Source organism: Anopheles bellator, chromosome 2, assembly GCF_943735745.2.
Source record: "Anopheles bellator chromosome 2, idAnoBellAS_SP24_06.2, whole genome shotgun sequence".
NCBI classification, from domain to species: domain Eukaryota; kingdom Metazoa; phylum Arthropoda; class Insecta; order Diptera; family Culicidae; genus Anopheles; species Anopheles bellator.
In genome coordinates, this window is record NC_071286.1 from 38,870,173 (window position 1) to 38,889,339 (window position 19,167).

The 19,167-nt window shown below is 49.5% G+C and overlaps 1 protein-coding gene across 1 annotated transcript; it reads left to right on the forward strand.

Annotated features, from left to right (window-relative positions):
• Positions 1 to 896: 896 nt before the first annotated feature.
• On the forward strand, positions 897 to 10,703 carry LOC131209816 (uncharacterized). The gene is made up of 7 exons (XM_058202960.1): positions 897 to 1,614; positions 5,085 to 5,237; positions 5,299 to 5,776; positions 5,893 to 6,060; positions 6,251 to 6,440; positions 6,538 to 6,686; positions 8,474 to 10,703. The coding sequence occupies exons 1-7, from the start codon at positions 897 to 899 to the stop codon at positions 10,701 to 10,703; spliced, it is 4,086 nt and encodes a 1,361-aa protein (XP_058058943.1).
• Positions 10,704 to 19,167: the final 8,464 nt, after the last annotated feature.

Below are 19,167 nucleotides of genomic sequence, written 5' to 3' on the forward strand. Positions count from 1 at the left end.
ACGCTCGATGTGACCAATTCTTTTTCTTTCCCCCATTTTTATTTTGGGTTGTCTTCGGCCGGGTTTTTAATATCTTCGCCCTCACTACTTTGCTTTCAATTTTAGCGACCGTTTCCCCGCACGACCGGCCCACCCCGCCCGTCGGTTTTGTTTATCGCTTGCCACACGTCAAACGTCGCGAGCGCCATTAGCCACCGCCCGCATGCTCACTTACGGCCGCCGTGGCGTAAACATCGGATTGGGGATGCTTTATGCTGCGACGCGCCCAGAGCGGGGTATGTTTTGCCTCTGGGAGACGCGCGTTTCGCGGCCGCCCATCGCCGCCATGTTTGACTTCTTAAGAAAACGGGGCTCAAACGGGGTGGATTATCATGTTGTGTCATCTGAGGTTTGGAGCTCTTCCCGCCGTTGCCCGCCTGACTGTCCGAGGATTGTCACCTTTCTCGCATGCCGCGGTCCTGCCGAGCGCTCGCGTATGTTCGCGTATTGTTATCGTTCTTTCTCTTTCCGCCCTCAGCAGGTTTGCCCGGCCGAACAGCTGCGACAGCAATAAAAACAAAATTAAAACGATCGCCTTCCGAAGCGATCGTGCACGATCGCGGTGACGGAATTGTGTGACGGTCTGGCAGTGTTCGTGAACGGTCGTGCAGTGTGCCGTGAGTGATCGTCACGTGCGGTGCGTTCCCGTGCGTGCGTGCGACAGTGGAGAACGCAGTCGATGCCGTGTGTGGTTGAGGGTCGATGTCACCGCAGGATTGTGTTGCTCAGGAATTCGACCATCCTTCGGGGTTTGAAGTCCGGCGAGTGATGCGTCTGGTGTAACCTCATTCGTGACTCTGTGTGCAAAGTGATTTCGTTACTCCATCCATGGTAAACAGTGAAAGCGGAACGCCGCAATGAGCAAGTTTCTCGCGGTGCTGTCACTCGTGCTGGTGGTCTCGGTCAGGCGATGCCACCAGCAGGTTGAGACCATTCTCGACAGCAGCGAGTACGACGATCTGGGGATGCCGGCCACCGGCCAACCAGCGCAACGCAAGCCTCAGGTCGCCGGTTTCCTGGCGAGCGACGGTAGCGACCTCTACCCGCCCGCAATGGCCAACGATGGGCCGTCGGTACCGAATCAACGCCCGTCGATGTCAACCTACGGCCAGAATCCGTTCCTGGCGCGGCCCGACTTCTACCGGAAGCCACACGGCTCAGTCCGCATCCCGCAAACGACGCCTCAACAGCAGCAGCAGCAGCAAGGATACGATCCGCGCGATGGAACCCCCTATACCCGGGATATTGCCGTCAAGCAGGGGATCCTGCGCGGAACCGTGCGTGTTATGCACCCGCAGTCGGGGCTGAAGAATGTCGACCAGTACCTTGGCATACCGTACGCGGAGGCACCGGTCGGATCGCGCCGCTTCATGCCGCCGGGTGCCCCGATCCCGTGGAACGGGCTCAAGATGGCCACGAAACTGTCGCCGGTGTGCCCCCAGAACTTGCCCAGCTTGAGCAACACGAACAACAACTACTCGAAGGGGCGCTACGATCAGATCAAGCGGCTGCTGCCGTACCTGAAGGTGGAGAGCGAAGACTGCCTCTACCTGAACCTCTACGTTCCCAGCTACGGTAAGTTGCCACTGTCCGATCCGATCCTACGTGCGAAGTCCGACGCACGGCAAGCCGTATCCAGGGGATGTCCTTGAGAGCGTGTGTGGACGTAACCGTTGCGCCGTTGCGCGGAAAAGTGGCGCCAACAAATTTTCTCGCCACCGAGTCCGACGCGATTTGACAGAAGGCCAACACGGGTGGGGGCAACTGAATCCGATCGCCCGATGCTCTTGGATCGGTTCCATATTTTATTCTCCGCTCGATGGGATTTCTTGTGTTAATTGGACCACCCGGCCATTAGGGCACATTTTTTGATTAATCTTTTCACTTTCGGGGCGAACCATCCGAAGGGCGGTGTAGTGAGTAGGTCGACGACGATGAAACTGGGGGACTTTATTGGTGTTGCCTGGTCAAGCGCTTGACCTGGCTGCTATTAAAGTGTCGTCCTTCTCATTGTACTCCTTAAAGCATTGCTCAGTCCGGTAGTCTTCCCGTATCGGGGCTTGTCGCCATCGATATCGAGTTGTTCCCGATGTTCCTGCACTCTCTCAAGCCGAGTCCTTTCGGGAAGTTTAACGGAAAATCAACGTCAAGACTTTGCCATCGCCTCACTTGGCCGTTTTCGGAGAGCGCTTAAAATCTGGTGCAAGTTGTAACAGCCACACCGGTCGGTGGGTCGCCCATCGAACGGAAGCCACCTTCGGCGATGGGTTGTTGGGTGGGAAGGGAGGTTCGGGCTTGTTTTTCCACTCCACGGTAGTGCAGTTGCAGTTGCGTTGCAGGCTGCCAGAGCTGCCAGGCTGCTGCAGTCCGTCGACGCGCTGCTTCTATTTTGATCTTTCGGATGAAAATTTATGTCCGTATTATTTCGCCAGCAGTTGCAAAATGAAATTAATTTTCCCCGGCGCCCCAGGCTCCGCCGCCCCCCCCATGTCTGTCGCCTTGTCACTCGGTGCCCGGTGTTGGCGTTTGTCCGGCTGATGGGCTGACGGCGCCGGGAGCGGAGCGGAGAGAAAAGTGTGAACTTTTCAACACGGAAAGGAACCTGCATCGAAACACAGGAGCAAAAAAAAAAAATTAAGGGGAGAGTCATGCCCACCGGGCACTCTACCTTTGCGCCCGTAATGAGGTTGCGGGTTTGATGGCGCAAATGGTGCGCGCTGCGCGAGAAGCGCGCGCAAAATGGAATTAAAATAAATGAAAAACAACGCGCCACGGTCAATTTTATTACGACGTGCAAAATTCAATTACTGACCCGTTTTCGCTAAACGCGAAAACGATCGTGTGCGCGGCCCACACCGCGCGGGGGCACTCTCGGCTCTCGGCGGGGACGAGCAATTCGACGGGGAAACTGTTTAAAGTATGAATGAACATTGACAGGGCCAGAGCGTTGGTTGGTCCTTCTTTTTTTTTTTTGGGCGCAACGACGCTATGAGGACGCAACAATTTTCGTGGATGGAACTGCGCCAGACGATGGACGATGTGATTTATTGAAATACTCACTGCGAACGGTAGCGCGAAAATATTTTTATTGCATTTGGCAAAGTTTATATTCATTTGCTCGCTATTCTCTATTCTGGAGAAAACGGTGGTCCGCTTTGCAATAGGTGTAGAAGTTGAAAGTTTATTGGGTTGATGTTTTAGATGTTGCTGGCATACCTTTCTGAGTTTAACTTTAAACGCTAAAAAGTTTAATTTTACTCGACAAGAGCGTGTCAAACGACGACGGTGTTTCAGCGTATTAAACCTATCAACTTATCGACGATCGTTCTGGTGCAGTGAAAAGGTTTGAGGTCGAATTACAGAAGTTGTTGGATGCAGACCCAACCCAGTACAACAAACGGGCAGAAACGCTAAATGTGTCCCCAGAGCGATTTTCAAACGTTTAAAAGTGATGTGAAAGATCCTCAAACTCTTAAAATTCGTACAATATGAGGGAATTGTTGCTTTTATAACGACTCCAAAGCAAGTCGGTTTTCCATTGGATTACCACTGGCAATGAAAAATTGGATAGCTTTCATCTGGTTCACTGCCAAGTCAAAACGTTTCGATAGAAAGGCTCGGTTTGTTGGGACCTGGAGGATATGGTGTACCATGAGCTACTTTAACCAGTCGAAACGTTGAACATAGATCGCTACCGATAACAAATGATTGGTTTAAACTTTGAATTCGAATAAAAGGGACCAGGATGGGCCCAAGGAACCAGGCGTAGTACAGCATGACAAATGCACCGGCGCATACCTTTAAAGCCATGAAAAACGCTTTGAAAATTCTTGATTGGGAAACGTTATCGAACCCACTTTGTGTTCCAGACCTGACCCCATCAGAATATTGCCATTTTACTTCAATGACACATGCAGTTGCGGAGCAGCTTTTCGCTGCAATATAAAGATGTCGAAAAGTGTGTCGACGAATGGTTTTGGAAGAAACGAAAAAAGTCTTATTGAATCCGGAATCCGAAAAGGAATCCGCAATTGTCTGTGGCCGTTGGGCGAAATGTGTAATATCAAACGCGGACTGCTTCGAACAAAAATATGTTTAAATTCGCCTGAAGATTATGTGTTTTCGTCAACAAAAAAAACGCAGTCAACAAAAACAAAAAACAACAACAAAAACATGTGCGCAGTCAGCTTCGTTTGAAAAATCATCAGACATGCATTAAAACACATAAATAATAAATAAATGTGATAAATATGATACGAATTGCGAAATTAATAAATTATTTAATTATGTTAAATTAATTACGACTAATTATGTAATTAATTAGTAATTTGTACCTTTATGTCAAAGATTTATTTTTACTTACGAAGGCATGACGGTTAAGTTGCCTAATAGTTAGCGCCTACCCTCTTTTTGCCCCCAAGCATTGCTCACTCAAATAAGAGAAAAAAAAATTAGTAATAACCACTGTTTGGATTTAAAATTAGTTTTGGTTGTCATTAAATTGTGGCCAACCAAATTGACGCCATTGGTTGACTTTTGAACATGGCTAATGGTCAAATCAATGTCATGGTTTTGTGGAACTTCAAACGTCACTCAACATCCGATCCGAATGGACGCAAAAATTAATGCCCCGAACGAGCCTGTTCGAATGAAACCCGTCCGATGTTATAGGGGTAATGGGCTACAGTTTCCTGCACTTGCTACATTGTGGTCTGTAAACTTTTTGCCCATAAGCTGCCACGTCCCATGGACTACGGTGTTCGCTGCAATGTAGTGCTATGTTTTGGGAAATGCTTCTGTCGGTGTGCGTGCAACGCGATATCGGCAGGATCCGGAACGAGATTGGTGCTTCGGCCTTCGGTCGGTCACGGTGAAGGGCCTTCCGAGAACGGCGGGTAACTCAAAGGCACGCGCTGCATTTGTATCGAATTTCAATTAGGCCGATTGTGCACAGCCCAACACTTTCGACCGGCGGCGCTTTTCCGGGCCCCGTCCCCGCGATTGCATAATGTACTCCGCTGTAATGCTGTTATCCGATTTTCCAGATGGCATTGGACCGCAAGCTAAATACCCCGTCATTGTGTACATTCACGGCGAGTCGTACGAGTGGAACAGCGGCAACCCGTACGACGGGTCCATCCTGGCCAGCTACGGCCAGGTCATCGTGGTCACGCTAAACTTCCGGCTCGGCATACTCGGTGAGTCCCCTCGCCCTCCATCCCTGCCCATTCCCACTGAATGGTGTTCTCCGCGGCGCAGGTTTCATGAAGCCCGGCATCAGCGATCACACGACGAGCAACTTCGGGCTGCTGGACCAGATAGCGGCCCTGCAGTGGATCAAGGAGAACATCGGTGCGTTCGGTGGCGACGCGAAGCTGGTGACGGTGATGGGCCACGGGACGGGGGCGGCCTGCACCAACTTCCTGATGGTGTCGCCGGTCGCGAAGGGCCTGTTCCACCGCGCCATCCTGATGTCCGGCTCGGCCCTGTCCGACTGGGCGCTCACGCAGCACCCGCTGCAGTCCACGATGCAGGTCCTGCAGGGCCTGAACTGTCCGCTGAACGGCGACGGCGACGAGGTGACGGCGTGCCTGCGCCGCAAGCGCTACAGCGAGATCCTCGGCGTCAAGACGGCGTCGCCCCAGTTCTCCACCCGCTTCGGCCCGATCGTGGACGGGCTGGTCATCCCGAACATGCCGCACAAAGTTATGGGCCAGTACAGCGACATTTTCAGCGGGTAACGTCCGTCTCCGGCGTGATTTATCTCGACCGCAGCCCCCCCCGGCCCCGGCGGGATGATAAAATTATTAATTTTGATTTATTATTTTTCACGGCCACCCTCCCCCACACCAGATACGATCTGCTGTACGGCATGACCGAGCTCGAGTCCTATCACATCCTGAATGCGGTCGCGCTCACGTACGGCCTGCTGGAGAACGAGCGGGACAATTTATTGCGATTTTACATGCAAAATCGTTTCGAAATTCGACCGGACCTCGCGCTGGCCGCCACACTCCGAGAGTACGTACCGGGCACCGTCCACCCCCCTCCCACCCCGCAGTCCAGCCATGTGCATGTCCCGCCGGGCTGTGGGTTGGGAAATTAAATTAAAAAAAGCGGCTCAATTGACTGTCGGGGACAGCAACAGGGGAAGCCTTTTTCACATCTCGATCCCGTTTCGCTTTTTGCTGGTTGGCCGCGGCCTTTACAGATACACCGACATCTATATGGACCCGAACAAGGCGCTGGCGGACGAGCACCGGGACAATCTGCTGGAGATCCTGTCGGATGCCCGGGTCGCGTCCCCGATGGTCCAGACCGGGCTCTACCTGTCGAAGGTCAACCCGAAGTGCTACATGTACGTGTTCGGCCACAACAGCGAGGCGGGCGAGTATGGGCGGGTAAGTTTAGCGCGGCCACCGAACGCCGATTGCGCCAAACCAGGACGATGCCTAATTTGTGGCCCCATTTGTGTGGCGCGCGTGACGCGACACGCAGCTTTCGCAGAGCGTGGTCGGCGAAGACCTGGCGTACGTGTTTGGGGCCCCGCTGGGACAGGTGGGCCCGTTCCAGCACCACTACAACGCCCGCGAGCGGCTGTTCTCCGAGGCCATCATGAAGTACTTCAGCAACTTTGCCAAAACCGGGTAAGCAGGGTGCCGACGAAACGATGATGATAAATGTTTATAGCATTGAAATGAAAAACTAAATTTTATGCAAAGTATGTGCCATCGCTGGATATACATTTCTACCATCTCATCTGCAAAATCGTGGATTCGAGGCCGTTGCTCAGCAAATACGTGTCCCATCGATGAAAATAAATGATAATCGGAAGGGGCCAAGTCTTGTAAATACAGCGGGTGGCTAAGCAATTCCCAGCCAAGTGCTTTGATTGTATCTTGAACCTGTTTTGCTTTGTGTCCAGGTGCAATAATTTGGAACCAAGTTACCGCACAATGTCTTTTGGCCCATTCTGGTCTATTTTGAAATTGATCATTTGTTGTCAGTAAGGATCTGTACTTCACCTGGTCTTAGGAGCTTGTGATATACCACACTTTCCTGGTCCTATCAGACACAAAGCCTTGTCTTTTCGCCGAATCGAACTGGTCGTGCAGTTGTAGTTGATGGTTTTCCCGGACTGACTCATTTTTTTTCTCTTTAGGATTCTCAAAATGAGTCCACTTTGCATCCCAAATCACGATCTGATGGAGAACTGACTTCCTTTTGTACGTGGCGAGCAGAACATCACATTTGGTTTTTCGGTTTGCTCGCTGTCTTTCGTTCAGTTCGTGTGACACCTATTTTCCAATCTTCTGGATCTTTCCCATGGCCGTTGAACGTAGGGATTTGATATATTGGGACACATTCAACTGAGTCGCGAATTTTTGTTCCGTTTGCGTTTCATTTTCGTTCAAAAATTCTTGAACTTCAGCGTCCTCGAACATTTTTGGAGTTCTCCAACGCTTTGTGCGTTGTTTAGTCAAAATCTCCATTTTTACATTTTTTAAACCGCCTAACGCACTGCGATCTTCCAAAAGCAAGCTTTGACGAGAATTTGATGCGTTTTTGTAGCAGTTTTTTTCAGCAGGTGACAGAACAGTAATGATCTCTGCAAAACGTAATTTTCAGGCACAAAAGTCGACATGGTTTATTCTCTGCAAAGATAAGTTGCAAACTATTTTTTTTTCGACTAGGAGGAACAAATTAGCAGCTAGAGCCATCTGTTTAAAGGTTTCTTTTCATACTTATAGACCAGCTAAAGCACTGTGTCACTCTACTGAAAATACGAACTTAATTACCAGTGTCCATTAAGAATGTATGTAGGACTTTTGAACTAGCTGCAAATAGTAGTTTGGAAATCAGCGCATAGAGACTATTGCAAGCAGTTTCCCAACTAGTTTCACTCCTGGAAAGACCACTCTTGGTTATACGCTCCTTGATTTAAAGTAAACGACGCAACGAAAAGCTGGCATTAACGTACACTTTACGTCAGATCGATGCTACATCTAAATAGCGTTAAAATGGTGGGCATCTGAAAGCTGATAACATGATACGCTACGGTCCACGGATTCAATATCCGCACCGAAATCTGCCTGCAGGGCTGCTCAACTTCAATCCATTAAGTAATCAGTGAACGGTAGCCACGCTGATAAACAACTCGGTCGACCATGTAATCATTGCAAAAGGGGCCGAATGGGTCGTCTTCGGGATACGTGCCGAGCCATGCAGTCAGTCGCCCGTTTTGCCCGACACTCGATCGATATTCACTTGTTTATGCTTCGTGAACTGAAAGTTTCATCCCCGTCAGTTATGCCTCCCTGTAATGAACAAAGCTTTCGAGACGCCATTGCATCGGGTCTTGTGTTTCTAATCCCCGCCGTTTGAAACCTGTTTGTCTAAACTAACGGTGTGCGTGTAATTCCATACTCGACAGCAACCCGAAGGCACCGTGGAAGGATCTGTTTCTGAACCTCAACCCGGAGGACTGGTCGTACTACGACGTGGACTGGCCGGAGTACAACAGCGTCAACCAGAGCTACCTGCATATGGGCGTCACGCCCGTGGTCGGTCACCGGTACCGGCAGAAGTACATGAAGTTCTGGAACGAGGAGCTGCCGGAGGAGTTGAAGAAAATTACCACCTCCAAGTCGTACGCGCCGTACCCGGACTTTTTCAACCCGACGGCCGGTTTGGGTCGTGCTCGTGGCACCACGCCGAACCCGGAGTTTGTAACCGGTCACATCAACATGTACCCGCTCAAGGTCGAGGTCATGCGATCGACCGAGGACCCCTTCAAGGCGCTCGTCTACCGCATGAAGGATTCGGCCGCTACTTCGGTGCTGCCGGAGAAGGGCGCTCCAGGTCCGCAGGCCGCCAACGTGGAGCTGACGCAGCGCCATACCGAGAAGCAGCAATCGGCCAAGGAGCACCGCGAGGCCGCCGGGGCCGACGAGGATGGCAGTGCGGAGATTATGAAGAGTGAGTCCACCCTGACCATGCTGATAGCGGTGGCAATCGTGTTCCTGGTGTTCAACATTTTCGTCATCGTGGGATACGTCGTACGGCGCCATCTTGGAGCTACCGGAGCGGGTGGCCGCAAAGCGAAGCGCAAGTACGACGACGTGATGCTGGAGAGTGCTGCAGTGGTCATGTCCGGCGCGGTCACACTTTCCGAGAAGCCACTGGACGATGGTGGCCATCATCCGTTGCACCACGCACACCACCATCATCCGCACCACCATCATCATCACCATCATCAGCAGGGGCAGCAGCACGGTGGCTACGGTTTCGACGGCGATGGCCCGGCCGGGCGAAAGTCCAATTCGTACGAACCCGTGGCGAAGCAGTTGCTGAATCCCATTGCGGTGGATACAGTCGATTCGCACACCAAAGTGTACGACTGGATGGCCGGGTCCGGGTGTCGGATGGTGGAACCGGCGGCCGAAGCGCCTGCGGTACCACCGCACAAAATTAGCGTGGCCATCGATGCTACTCCTCAGGCGCGTAGCAATAGCGTCCTGCGGCAGGAACCCATCGAGATCACCAAAGCCAAGTCGTTCGAGTACAGCGATGGCGGCCCGGACTGTCTCGAAAGTCCCGACGAGGACGACGAGCGGCGGGCACTCGAAGGATCGTGCTCGTCGTCGACCAGTGCCAGCACCGGTTCGTCCTACTCGTCGGGCTCCTCGGTGGGAACGGCCGATCGTCACGGACCGCAGGCGGCAGGCTTCGGGACGGCTCCGGTTTACTACAACTACGCCCTGGACAAGGGTCCCCATCACCGAGGGGTGGACGTGGCGATTGGCGGTGAAGAGCAGGTCACCAGCTTCATCGAGCCCGCCGAGCGGATCGACAACGTGAACGTCACGTCGAGGGACGACAGCATCGAGAAGGATCCGCTGACGCCCGAGGAAGCGCTTCGGGTGATCCAGCGAAGGAACTTCCCCAAGGTGCTCCCGGACCATCCTCGGGGCGCAACGATCGCGGGTAACTCGGTGAAGCGACGCTCGTTACCGCCGCAGTCGCTTTACGCACCGCTCCACAGCACGCACAGTTTGCGCCGTGATCTGCCGCCCGGAGTCGGTGGCACGCTAGGAGGGCGCTTGGTGCCAGCACCGCCACCACGGATCTGCTCTACGCTCGGCCGACCGGCCACGGGACGTCAGCGGACGAGCCACAACTTCATCAGCTCACCACCGATCGTCGCCGAGGAACCGCCCGTGACCGAGGATCCACCGATCGCCCTCAACACGCTACACGTGGGACCGCTGCTGCCGACGCACCAGGAGAGCACCTACATGACGATGTCTCGCCAGAACTCGACGGAAGACGAACCGGTGCCGGGGTCACCGACCGGAGACTGCGATCTTGCGGAGGCACCGACCACGCCGGTCGACATTATTTGTATCGAGCATAAACCGGAAAGTCACTACAGCTACATCAGGCCTGCCGGACTGATGCGGACACCGTCGTCCTTTAAGTGTCCGGTCGAGCTGCGGTCGTCCCAGGGATCTCAGGCGGTCGGTGACGGTGAGGACGCTAAGGATACTCCACCACCGACACCGCTGCGAGACGGCCAGCTACCGGAACGGGACAAACTGAGCTCCGAATCGTCGGCCACCGACACGACGTCCGGTAGCACCGGCACGATAAAGAAGCTGTAAATGGGTCCGAGGAAACCGACGCCCATGGTCCAGGCCGCCGGACCGGCGTGGTTGTTTGTCATTCACTACGAGTTGCGAGTATTTAATTTAAGGATCACGTACACACGGACCATATCGTCCAGATATGCTCACAGGCCTTCTTCCACACGCAGACACACGCAGACACAAGCACACGCGCACATCCTCCGTCGGCCGGAGACGGCCAGCTGCGGGAGAACTCGGTACATAAGCGGTACGAAGATTCCATTTATTGATTACATTAATCCAGAAAACTAACTCAAGATTCGCGCGGCTCGTCCGATCTGGCTGCCGGCGAATCGTTTATTTATTTATACTATATTTGTACAAATAAAGTAGGGCGCTAGCGACTTATGTAGATGTTAAGCAACATTGATAGTAAACACGTCGCCGGTACGCTAACGTAAGACAATAATTATCACTCCGACAGTACGGAACTTTCGGTCCGCAGATGGTTGTTGAGTCTCCACTCTGCCGTTCGAGGTGCTCCGATAGAAAAACATTGAAAACCAATCCTGAACGAATAAACAGAAGCCTCTTTGGTCCTATGCCGATATTTGATGTGTGTGAAGGATTGAATTTCGCAAATGGCGTAATGAAATATGTTTTAATTTTCCGACCCATCTTCGCATAGTTGATGCTTTGCAACGTGGGTTTGATTCTAATAGGCGCAAACCAAATCTGGGCTCCGGTTTTTCGTTTCCGCCGGAAATATTACTTTTCAACGGCCAAACCCAAAGAATTTCAAAATTTCCCTTCTTTCTCACCTGATTCCTTACAAGTTTGCACACAATCGACGTTGGTTGAAATATTTCTTGCACGATGCTGACATATTTCATGCATTCTGAAATATTTCGCATGGCTGTAATCATGGCTGATAATTTGAATTATAAATGATCTCCGTTGGGTTTTGGGACACTAAACTGTAAATAATATATCAATATTTTCATGATACTTTAATATCATCCGTGCATGGTTGAGATCGATGAATGATGAGTTCTGTCGTTATGCTTTCAATTCATTCTAATATTTTTAGTGAAACTTTAACTTGCATTCTTGTTATGCACTTAACATACGCAAAAACTGATTGCAAGTTAAATACCTCAACATATAAATAGAGAAAAAATAAGGCAGAAATGAAAACAAAAATAACATTTGCTCAAGCTCTAAGCGTTGCAAACTACATAAGCAGCTTATATGCATATCTACGGCATCGTAGGGCACGGGTTTAAGCAAAGGTATTAAACTCGCATTGCGGTTGCGCTGCAAGGGGCTATTGTTTTAAATTTTCTTGCCAGACTGTTCCTACGGAAATCCTTTTTCTGCACACTGCTTGCACACTTTACCGACTTTCTCACTCACCTTTTCAATCCCATCTCAAGACGGTGGGAAGAAATCTTCTGCTCAAACTTTATACTTTACTTCACCGTCCGATCGCACGGACCCTTTCACAGTGAGCGCTTTAAATTAGGTGTCCAACAATTCCACCTGCGATACGACGTACCCGTCCCGTGTTTTGTGAATTACATTTCGCAATTCTCGCACACAACAGCGAACCGAAGCGTAATAAAGCAAAAGTTTGGCACGAGGAAAACTTTTTCTTTCATTAGACTATCGCAGATGGAAAGTTGGGAAATTGTTATGCGTACGGTGTGGTGGTAAGTTATGTGAACAAAGTACTGTAACAAAACAACAGCCAAATTGCTTAGCATACCGGAAGAAGCGGTGTTTGGTCGAGAGAATGCCAATCGAAAAACTGGGTCAAGCGAGATTTGGAAAGTGTGTACTCGCAACTATAAGATGTATGTCACGACCATGTGATAGCCAGACCGTGAAATACCAATTCGTAAATAATCTATTGAGGTACCGCATATGCAGGACCATCGGCTGTAGATCATTTCACTATAGATCGCTAATTCGCTCTAATAAAAAATGCCATGCAAGTCGCTTGTAAGATACCGTGTAGAGTTACTTTCGGAGGGGCAATGTTAAACATAGCGGCGGCAAAGTTTTCAAAACCGCTTTCGGCTTTGAAGTAGTGACTCTCCTTACACTTCGTAATGAAAAGGAAGTGTCGCCGGAAACGGGTTGCCGCTATTTTTCAGTGGTTCTGCTTGGCTTAATACGCAACGTCTAATTTAATGAAATCAGAGGCGTCCTTTGCAGCAGATCGTAGGTCGGACAGAGCGGTGACGGGTGAATAATCCTTCCCCAAAGCCGACATAAAACTATTCCCCGGGATCGAGTGCTTTCGGAAGAAAAGTTGATTGCGGACGAGTATTTCCGTTCCGTCTGGGGAATTCTTGTTCATTTGTTCTCTAGCTGCTCGACTGGCACGGTCCGATCTTGCTGCTGCTCTGTACCTGCCGACCCAGGCCTTATTCCCCCGGCACATCTTTGCACTCCACAGAGGGCAACATGCAGTGAATTAATTTTTAATTGAGTTTTCCCGATTTTCTCGACAGACCGTGCTTGATACCACCTTCAGAGCCGTCCGTACACTCAGAAGCACTTGCAGCAGTTGGACTTTTCGCTGCTCATTGTGCTTAGTTACTAGAGCGGAAGAATTCCCAGGACCATGGCGACTCTCACTTTTTGGCTGCGGTTTTTCTGTTCATTTCCCACGCCAACAGACATACTTGGCGCTCGGCACATGTTTATGACTTGACGGCGCACTTGGGCTTCTGCCAAGCATGGGAAAAAGGAAGCGGATCGAACGAAGTTGCGATAACTGTTCCAGTTTATCGATCGCACACAAGAATGGGAAACAATAGAAAGCTAAAAACGGAAACCTCACCGATGGTGGCCAGCCCAATTAAACGGTTTGAAGATGTATTTGCGTTAATGGCAGTGGCAAAGAAGGACCTTTTTGTGGAGAAAACAAACGGTTGTCGTTTTGTTGCCTTGAGTTGCCATAATTGCCTCATACATATTTTCCTTTAGGCAGTACCACTAATGATGTGAAAATAGCTTTAAAACAAGGCCAGGCGGCTTACGTGCCAAGTGGAGCAAAAACCGGTGCACTTGTAGCCACGTGTGACAATCAGTAGAGTTACCTCTCCACCTACGTGTTGGCGTTACTGAATAACGATGGAATGCGAAGAATGGTCGTTTGTTTCCTCTCGAGATTTGAAATCGAATAACGGAGACCTGGTGAACATGTCACATCCATTTCCACTCACCACTCAGCCTCAGGTGGCTGCAGCCAAATTTAAAGGAATAAATTAAATAGAGATTGTTGTCAGTATTTTGCAAGCCCTTACGGTGGTATATCGGTTTTCGTCCGTGTTCCTTTTTTCCTTCTAGCCAACCACCGTACAATCCGTAGATCAATTGGTATAACACGGTAGACCAAAGGTGAACACATCATTAATTAAAAAAAGACCGTCGTTCCGCCGTTGATGTGGCCGTTTTAATCATCTTTCCCTGACGTGGTTCTGATTAATCGAACGTTATTAAATTTTTATCGTAATTAATTTTTCGCTTCTCGTTCTGGAGAATCATTAATATGTGGCCGATTCTGCGAAATTCTACCTTTCATCTGTTTCTCGCTTTTAATATTGAAAGGTGCAATCAGCTGCGCTTATGGCCTAGCGCTTCTGTTCGCTTAAGACCGTTCTGGCAGAATCGTTCGGAGTTGATGACTTTCGCTCGTGCTACCTCGTCACCGTCGATTATTTTTCGCATTAGCGTAAGTGCACTGTTGGTAAGTTATGGGGATGTTATCATTGGATCTAAAACAGTATTGGGATGTTATCATTGGATCTAAAACAGAGTCGGTCCGATTCTGTGATCCGTTATGCTGGAACATAGATCAAACTTTGAATATTTGTTGCAGGGTATTTCGAACGATCCTCGGAGCGATTCTCGGAAAAGTGGACGCAGTGCGGCGAATGAATTGCAACTCCAGTTCGTATCGCCTGAAGTGTAAACAACTTTTGCTACACTCTTGTTCGGTGTCACTTTGCGCTGGAGTGCTTTGAGCCAAAATTTTGTCCCGACTCCTGGCTGCCCGTTTCTGGTACGACACATTGGACTGTGATGCGGCAAATGTGTTTCGTGAGCAGATCGGGTCGGTGTTTGAGTTGACTTCGGGCTATCCAAACACACGCGGGCACACACAGATATGCAACACACGGTGAAGGATGTGTTTTGGCTATCGCCACAAAAACTATGCCAACGGTGGATAGTGCAGACCTTCGCTTCGCCTCCATGGCTGAATGCATCGGATTGAGTTAACATGTGTGGTACATCGAATGGTTCTGAACTTTGGCAACGGACGGCGCAGGGAAACACTCTTCGAATAAATTTAAGATGTTAAGATGTTAAGGCAAACATTTTAGCTCATACCACTCCCACCAACCGGCGGTCCATTTGGCTTCGAGAAGTGGTGTTGCTAGTGGTTCACTTGTTTGGATTGCGAAAAGTAGAACCTTTCGATTAAGCAGTCACTCGGCGCGGATTTGGGCCATTTTCTGAATGGGAATGAGATATCGAAGCTGATCGAACCCAGTCCTGGGACCGCTTGCAGGCATCCGTTCCCGGGGCTTCACGTTTCAGATATGGCTCCATTATCTGGCCGATGAACTAATACGTGGTCCTTGGGTTGGCCATGCCATGAAGCGGGACGTGAGGGATTTCATGTTTCCCACAACTCGTTCGATCTTTCACCGGGCTCCAGGACCAGTGCCTGAACCGTAAATGTACGCACGCATGTGGAAGGAATTTCGCCCGAAGGCTTGGACAGCGTGGAAGGCGATCGAATAAATGATGTTTCCAATTTTCTCAATCATCACCATCGTCATCGTCGGCGTCATCGTCATACTGCTGCTCGATGCTAACCCAAGGAGGGCCAAGGTTCGGTGAGCTGCCGTTTATCGATAAGCAAAAGGTCAAATGACGGTGGAATCCATTCTGGCTTCGATGAATCGCACGACCGGAAGCGGAAGTAGCACGAACCGGTCACTCATTTTTCTACCGTTGAGTGCCCCGTGACCAGCAGTAGACAGCGAGAGGCTACTGCTCGCTGAGAGTAATACCGCGTACTAATACGAAAGAACGAGAGTTTTGTACCAGAAAGAGATCATCGGTTCACTGGAGTTGAGCCAATTGAGTTCCAGTTGAGTGTGAGAATTCGTGACATTCGACGATGGACGATGCTGGCCCCTGCCACGTCAACATAATCTATCGGAAGTGATGCCGAGCAGACGTGTAGATGATTGCGTTAGCATAAAATATGGATCATTTTGTAAAAGGCGCGCTGGAGCGCTAATGAAATGTTCCAAAGTTGGTTAAAGTCGTGTGAGGACCCGTGAGGTCCTTCTTCTTTTACTGTTCTCCTTCGCCGCGTATCGTGTCGTTTTGATTCTGTTAGCAAGCATCGGCAAAAATGGCGGTTGAATAAATAATGTATTATATTTCATGGTCTAGTGGAAAGCAACTATATTTACATTTTTAATTTGATGCATTCAAATCACACATAACTTCTGAAACCTGAACACTGTTCTTTTGGCAAGATATTATTTTACATTTCATTTACTTACATTTTCAATAAATAAACATTGTAAAATTGAAACGTTGGGATAGTAACCTGTAAGCCTATTTCTTGATGTTCGAATTGTCATTCCATCCATGACTAGCTTCCCTTGGCTTTCGGATCATCGATACTATTGAAAGCAAAGCTTAGAAATAAAATAGCGCATTATGAGTGCACCGTGGATCCTCCATTACGAACGACACGACACTTTCAGTTAGTTCAATCCCCATTGAATCCATCTCCCATATCAATACAGCACTAGCCGTGGAATGGATTTTAGTGTCGCACAATTTCTTGCGGTGTCCCAGAAGAACCACAGACCAATCGCTGGTCGTACAATATTTCCATCGTTGAGCATCGTTCGACCTTCCGCAGTAGATGCTCCGGTAATGACAATAAGCGTACCAATCACGTCGAAGTTAGAACCGTTGGAAAATAGAAAACCTTCCAAGGCAAGGCTCCACGAAGGTTTTATCAGTCTACTCGGCCTGGCTCGAAGCGTAGCTATCGGGCTGATGGATTATTGTTTGCACATTAAACGATTCGTTTCGTCCCTTCCATCGTTGGGTCCACGTTTAGATCGTTCGACACCATTTTCTTCTCTAAAAAAAGGGCAGAGGAGCGGTTCGATTGCTTAGAAGAATAGTTTCTGGTGTAGGTGATGGGAATCAATGTTTGATGATTACGCGAAAGACGATGTTGAAATATCAATTGGAGGCGATAAAGCTGCGGACGGGAAAGCCAAGTGTGCCACACTGGAACAGCAGCTGAGAGATTTGATTGAATGATTGGTGTTGGTTTTACGTTTTTCAAGGATCGTCATGGTGGATCGTTGCTGATAAGAGAGATACACCATGCTTCGGTTCACTGCCGATAGTGAGCGAGGATTTTTACGAAGTATTGACATAAGCGCAAATTGTGAAATTGCTATGCATTAATGAACCGTAATGAGTTATCTTGAATTAACGTTATCTGCAAGCTGCAGGACACATTGAAACTGTCCGTGATTAAAATCGAAATGAACATTTGTTTCATTCACTTCAGGGTGTAATGTGTTTTATTATGGAATTAATTTAGCAACAGTTTGCGTTCGCCATCGATTTGTGGCGCCCGTTTTGTTTACTTATACACATTTTCGGCCCTTGCGGAGAATATCCGACCAGCGGCACGGTCACCGGCTCCTAATTGGGTCGTGTTTATGATAACCTTGCACTGATCTACACGCTGGACGCCATCATCGCAAACATCATTATCAAGTTGGTCGTCGGCGCGGGTCATCATCATTTGCGGCGAATGGCGTTCGCAAATATTTTACCTTCGATTATCATTGATTATGTTTATTTTTCGGCCACGAGTGCGAGTGGGGGTTGACACACATTTTGTCATACTTTCAGCATCGCACCCTCATGCCGGAGCTCAGCTGCCCAGCTTTAATGAAAACTAAAAGCATCGCCCACATTCCGACGATAGTGGTGTAGCCCGCATGTGTTAAAACACTGCACTTGGCTATTCGCAAGAGAAGTACGCCCTTTTGTGTGAGCAACATGGACATTCAAGGCATTTTTGGCTTAGGCCACACATTGTTCTCATTTTGACAGAGCGTTTCCCAGAACGACGGAGTGAACCGGACTCGGGGCAAGAAGGCTTGAAATTGTTCTGGCCAGTGGCGTTCGCAACACTCAAGCATGGGGTGACAAAAGTGCTTCCTGACGCGCAGGAGCTTGGTCGACCAGCTGGGACCACTGACAGCAGGGAAGCGTTGATGGCAGACAAGCAGGCATAACCCTAAGCATCAGAAGCACACGGGCGTTCACCGTACAAATTAGCTCGGTGTAGTGGCTGCTCCCGGCTTTAATTTGTGCTCAACGTTAGGCACCTCACATGCTGTTGTGAGTGCTCTGGAGTGACAAAAAACCTCCGAAACACACTGGTGTGGTGGCCGGCTGTCGGAAGCATGCTGAGGTCAAAGTTTCTTTGAAATTTTCAATAGCTATGCTACTAGCCTCCCGCACGGTTTTATGGGGAACCCCACTCTAGTGGCCACAGTATGAAATCCAAAACCCACTTCCGAATCGTGAGAGGACTTTCGCCGACGTCTCGAAAATCCGTGGCCTTGTTTTTGTGAAGCGCAATTCCGACAGTGCCATTCATTGGGAACGGCCCCAGCTGTGCGATTAAAAGTGATGATAAAATGCACAATTAGTAGAATAAATTTTTCCAAACTTGCACGATTGACGAGTTGGTGAACGAATGTTGTTGGAGCGAGCGCTAGCAAATCACGTGACCTACACATCCATCTTTAGAGCATGCCCAGCGGATCCCGAGTGGCCGAAGCAACATTCGAAGCATAACAGAGGAAACCAAATTAGCATTGTTTTGTTGTGTATTTGGTTGATTTCGGTTTTCCGACTCTCTTGCGGTTGGGACGGGTTTCGGGAAAAGGGGACTAGCGTTCGTTAGCAGGACTTCCGCGCCGTCGCTGGAAAATTGCTTCCGGAATGGTCGAGTGGTATTGTAGGTTTAGCGGTGCGGTTTTTGTGTTTTTCGCTTTCGGATTCACTCCATTCCAGGGAAGAGGGAGCATTCTTACGTTACACTGAGCGGTGGTACCACCACATATCTGACCCTCGGTTTCGCAGTCAATACAATTGGTTTCACCGCCTGCCGACAGCACTCCGTTTCGATCGCGTGTGAATCCATCGGTGTTGTTTGCTCCAGAACATTGCTCTCTTGTGTCGGAACCTCGAACGTCAAGAGAAGTAAATAATAAAATGGAATAACATAACTTCGCATACTTTCGTTGGCTCAAAACGGTGCTAACATTGACCTACTTGCTCTGTTGTCGCTGCACCGATCACGATAAGGCACACTGACACGAACGCAACTAATCTATGGTAAATCATGCTTACC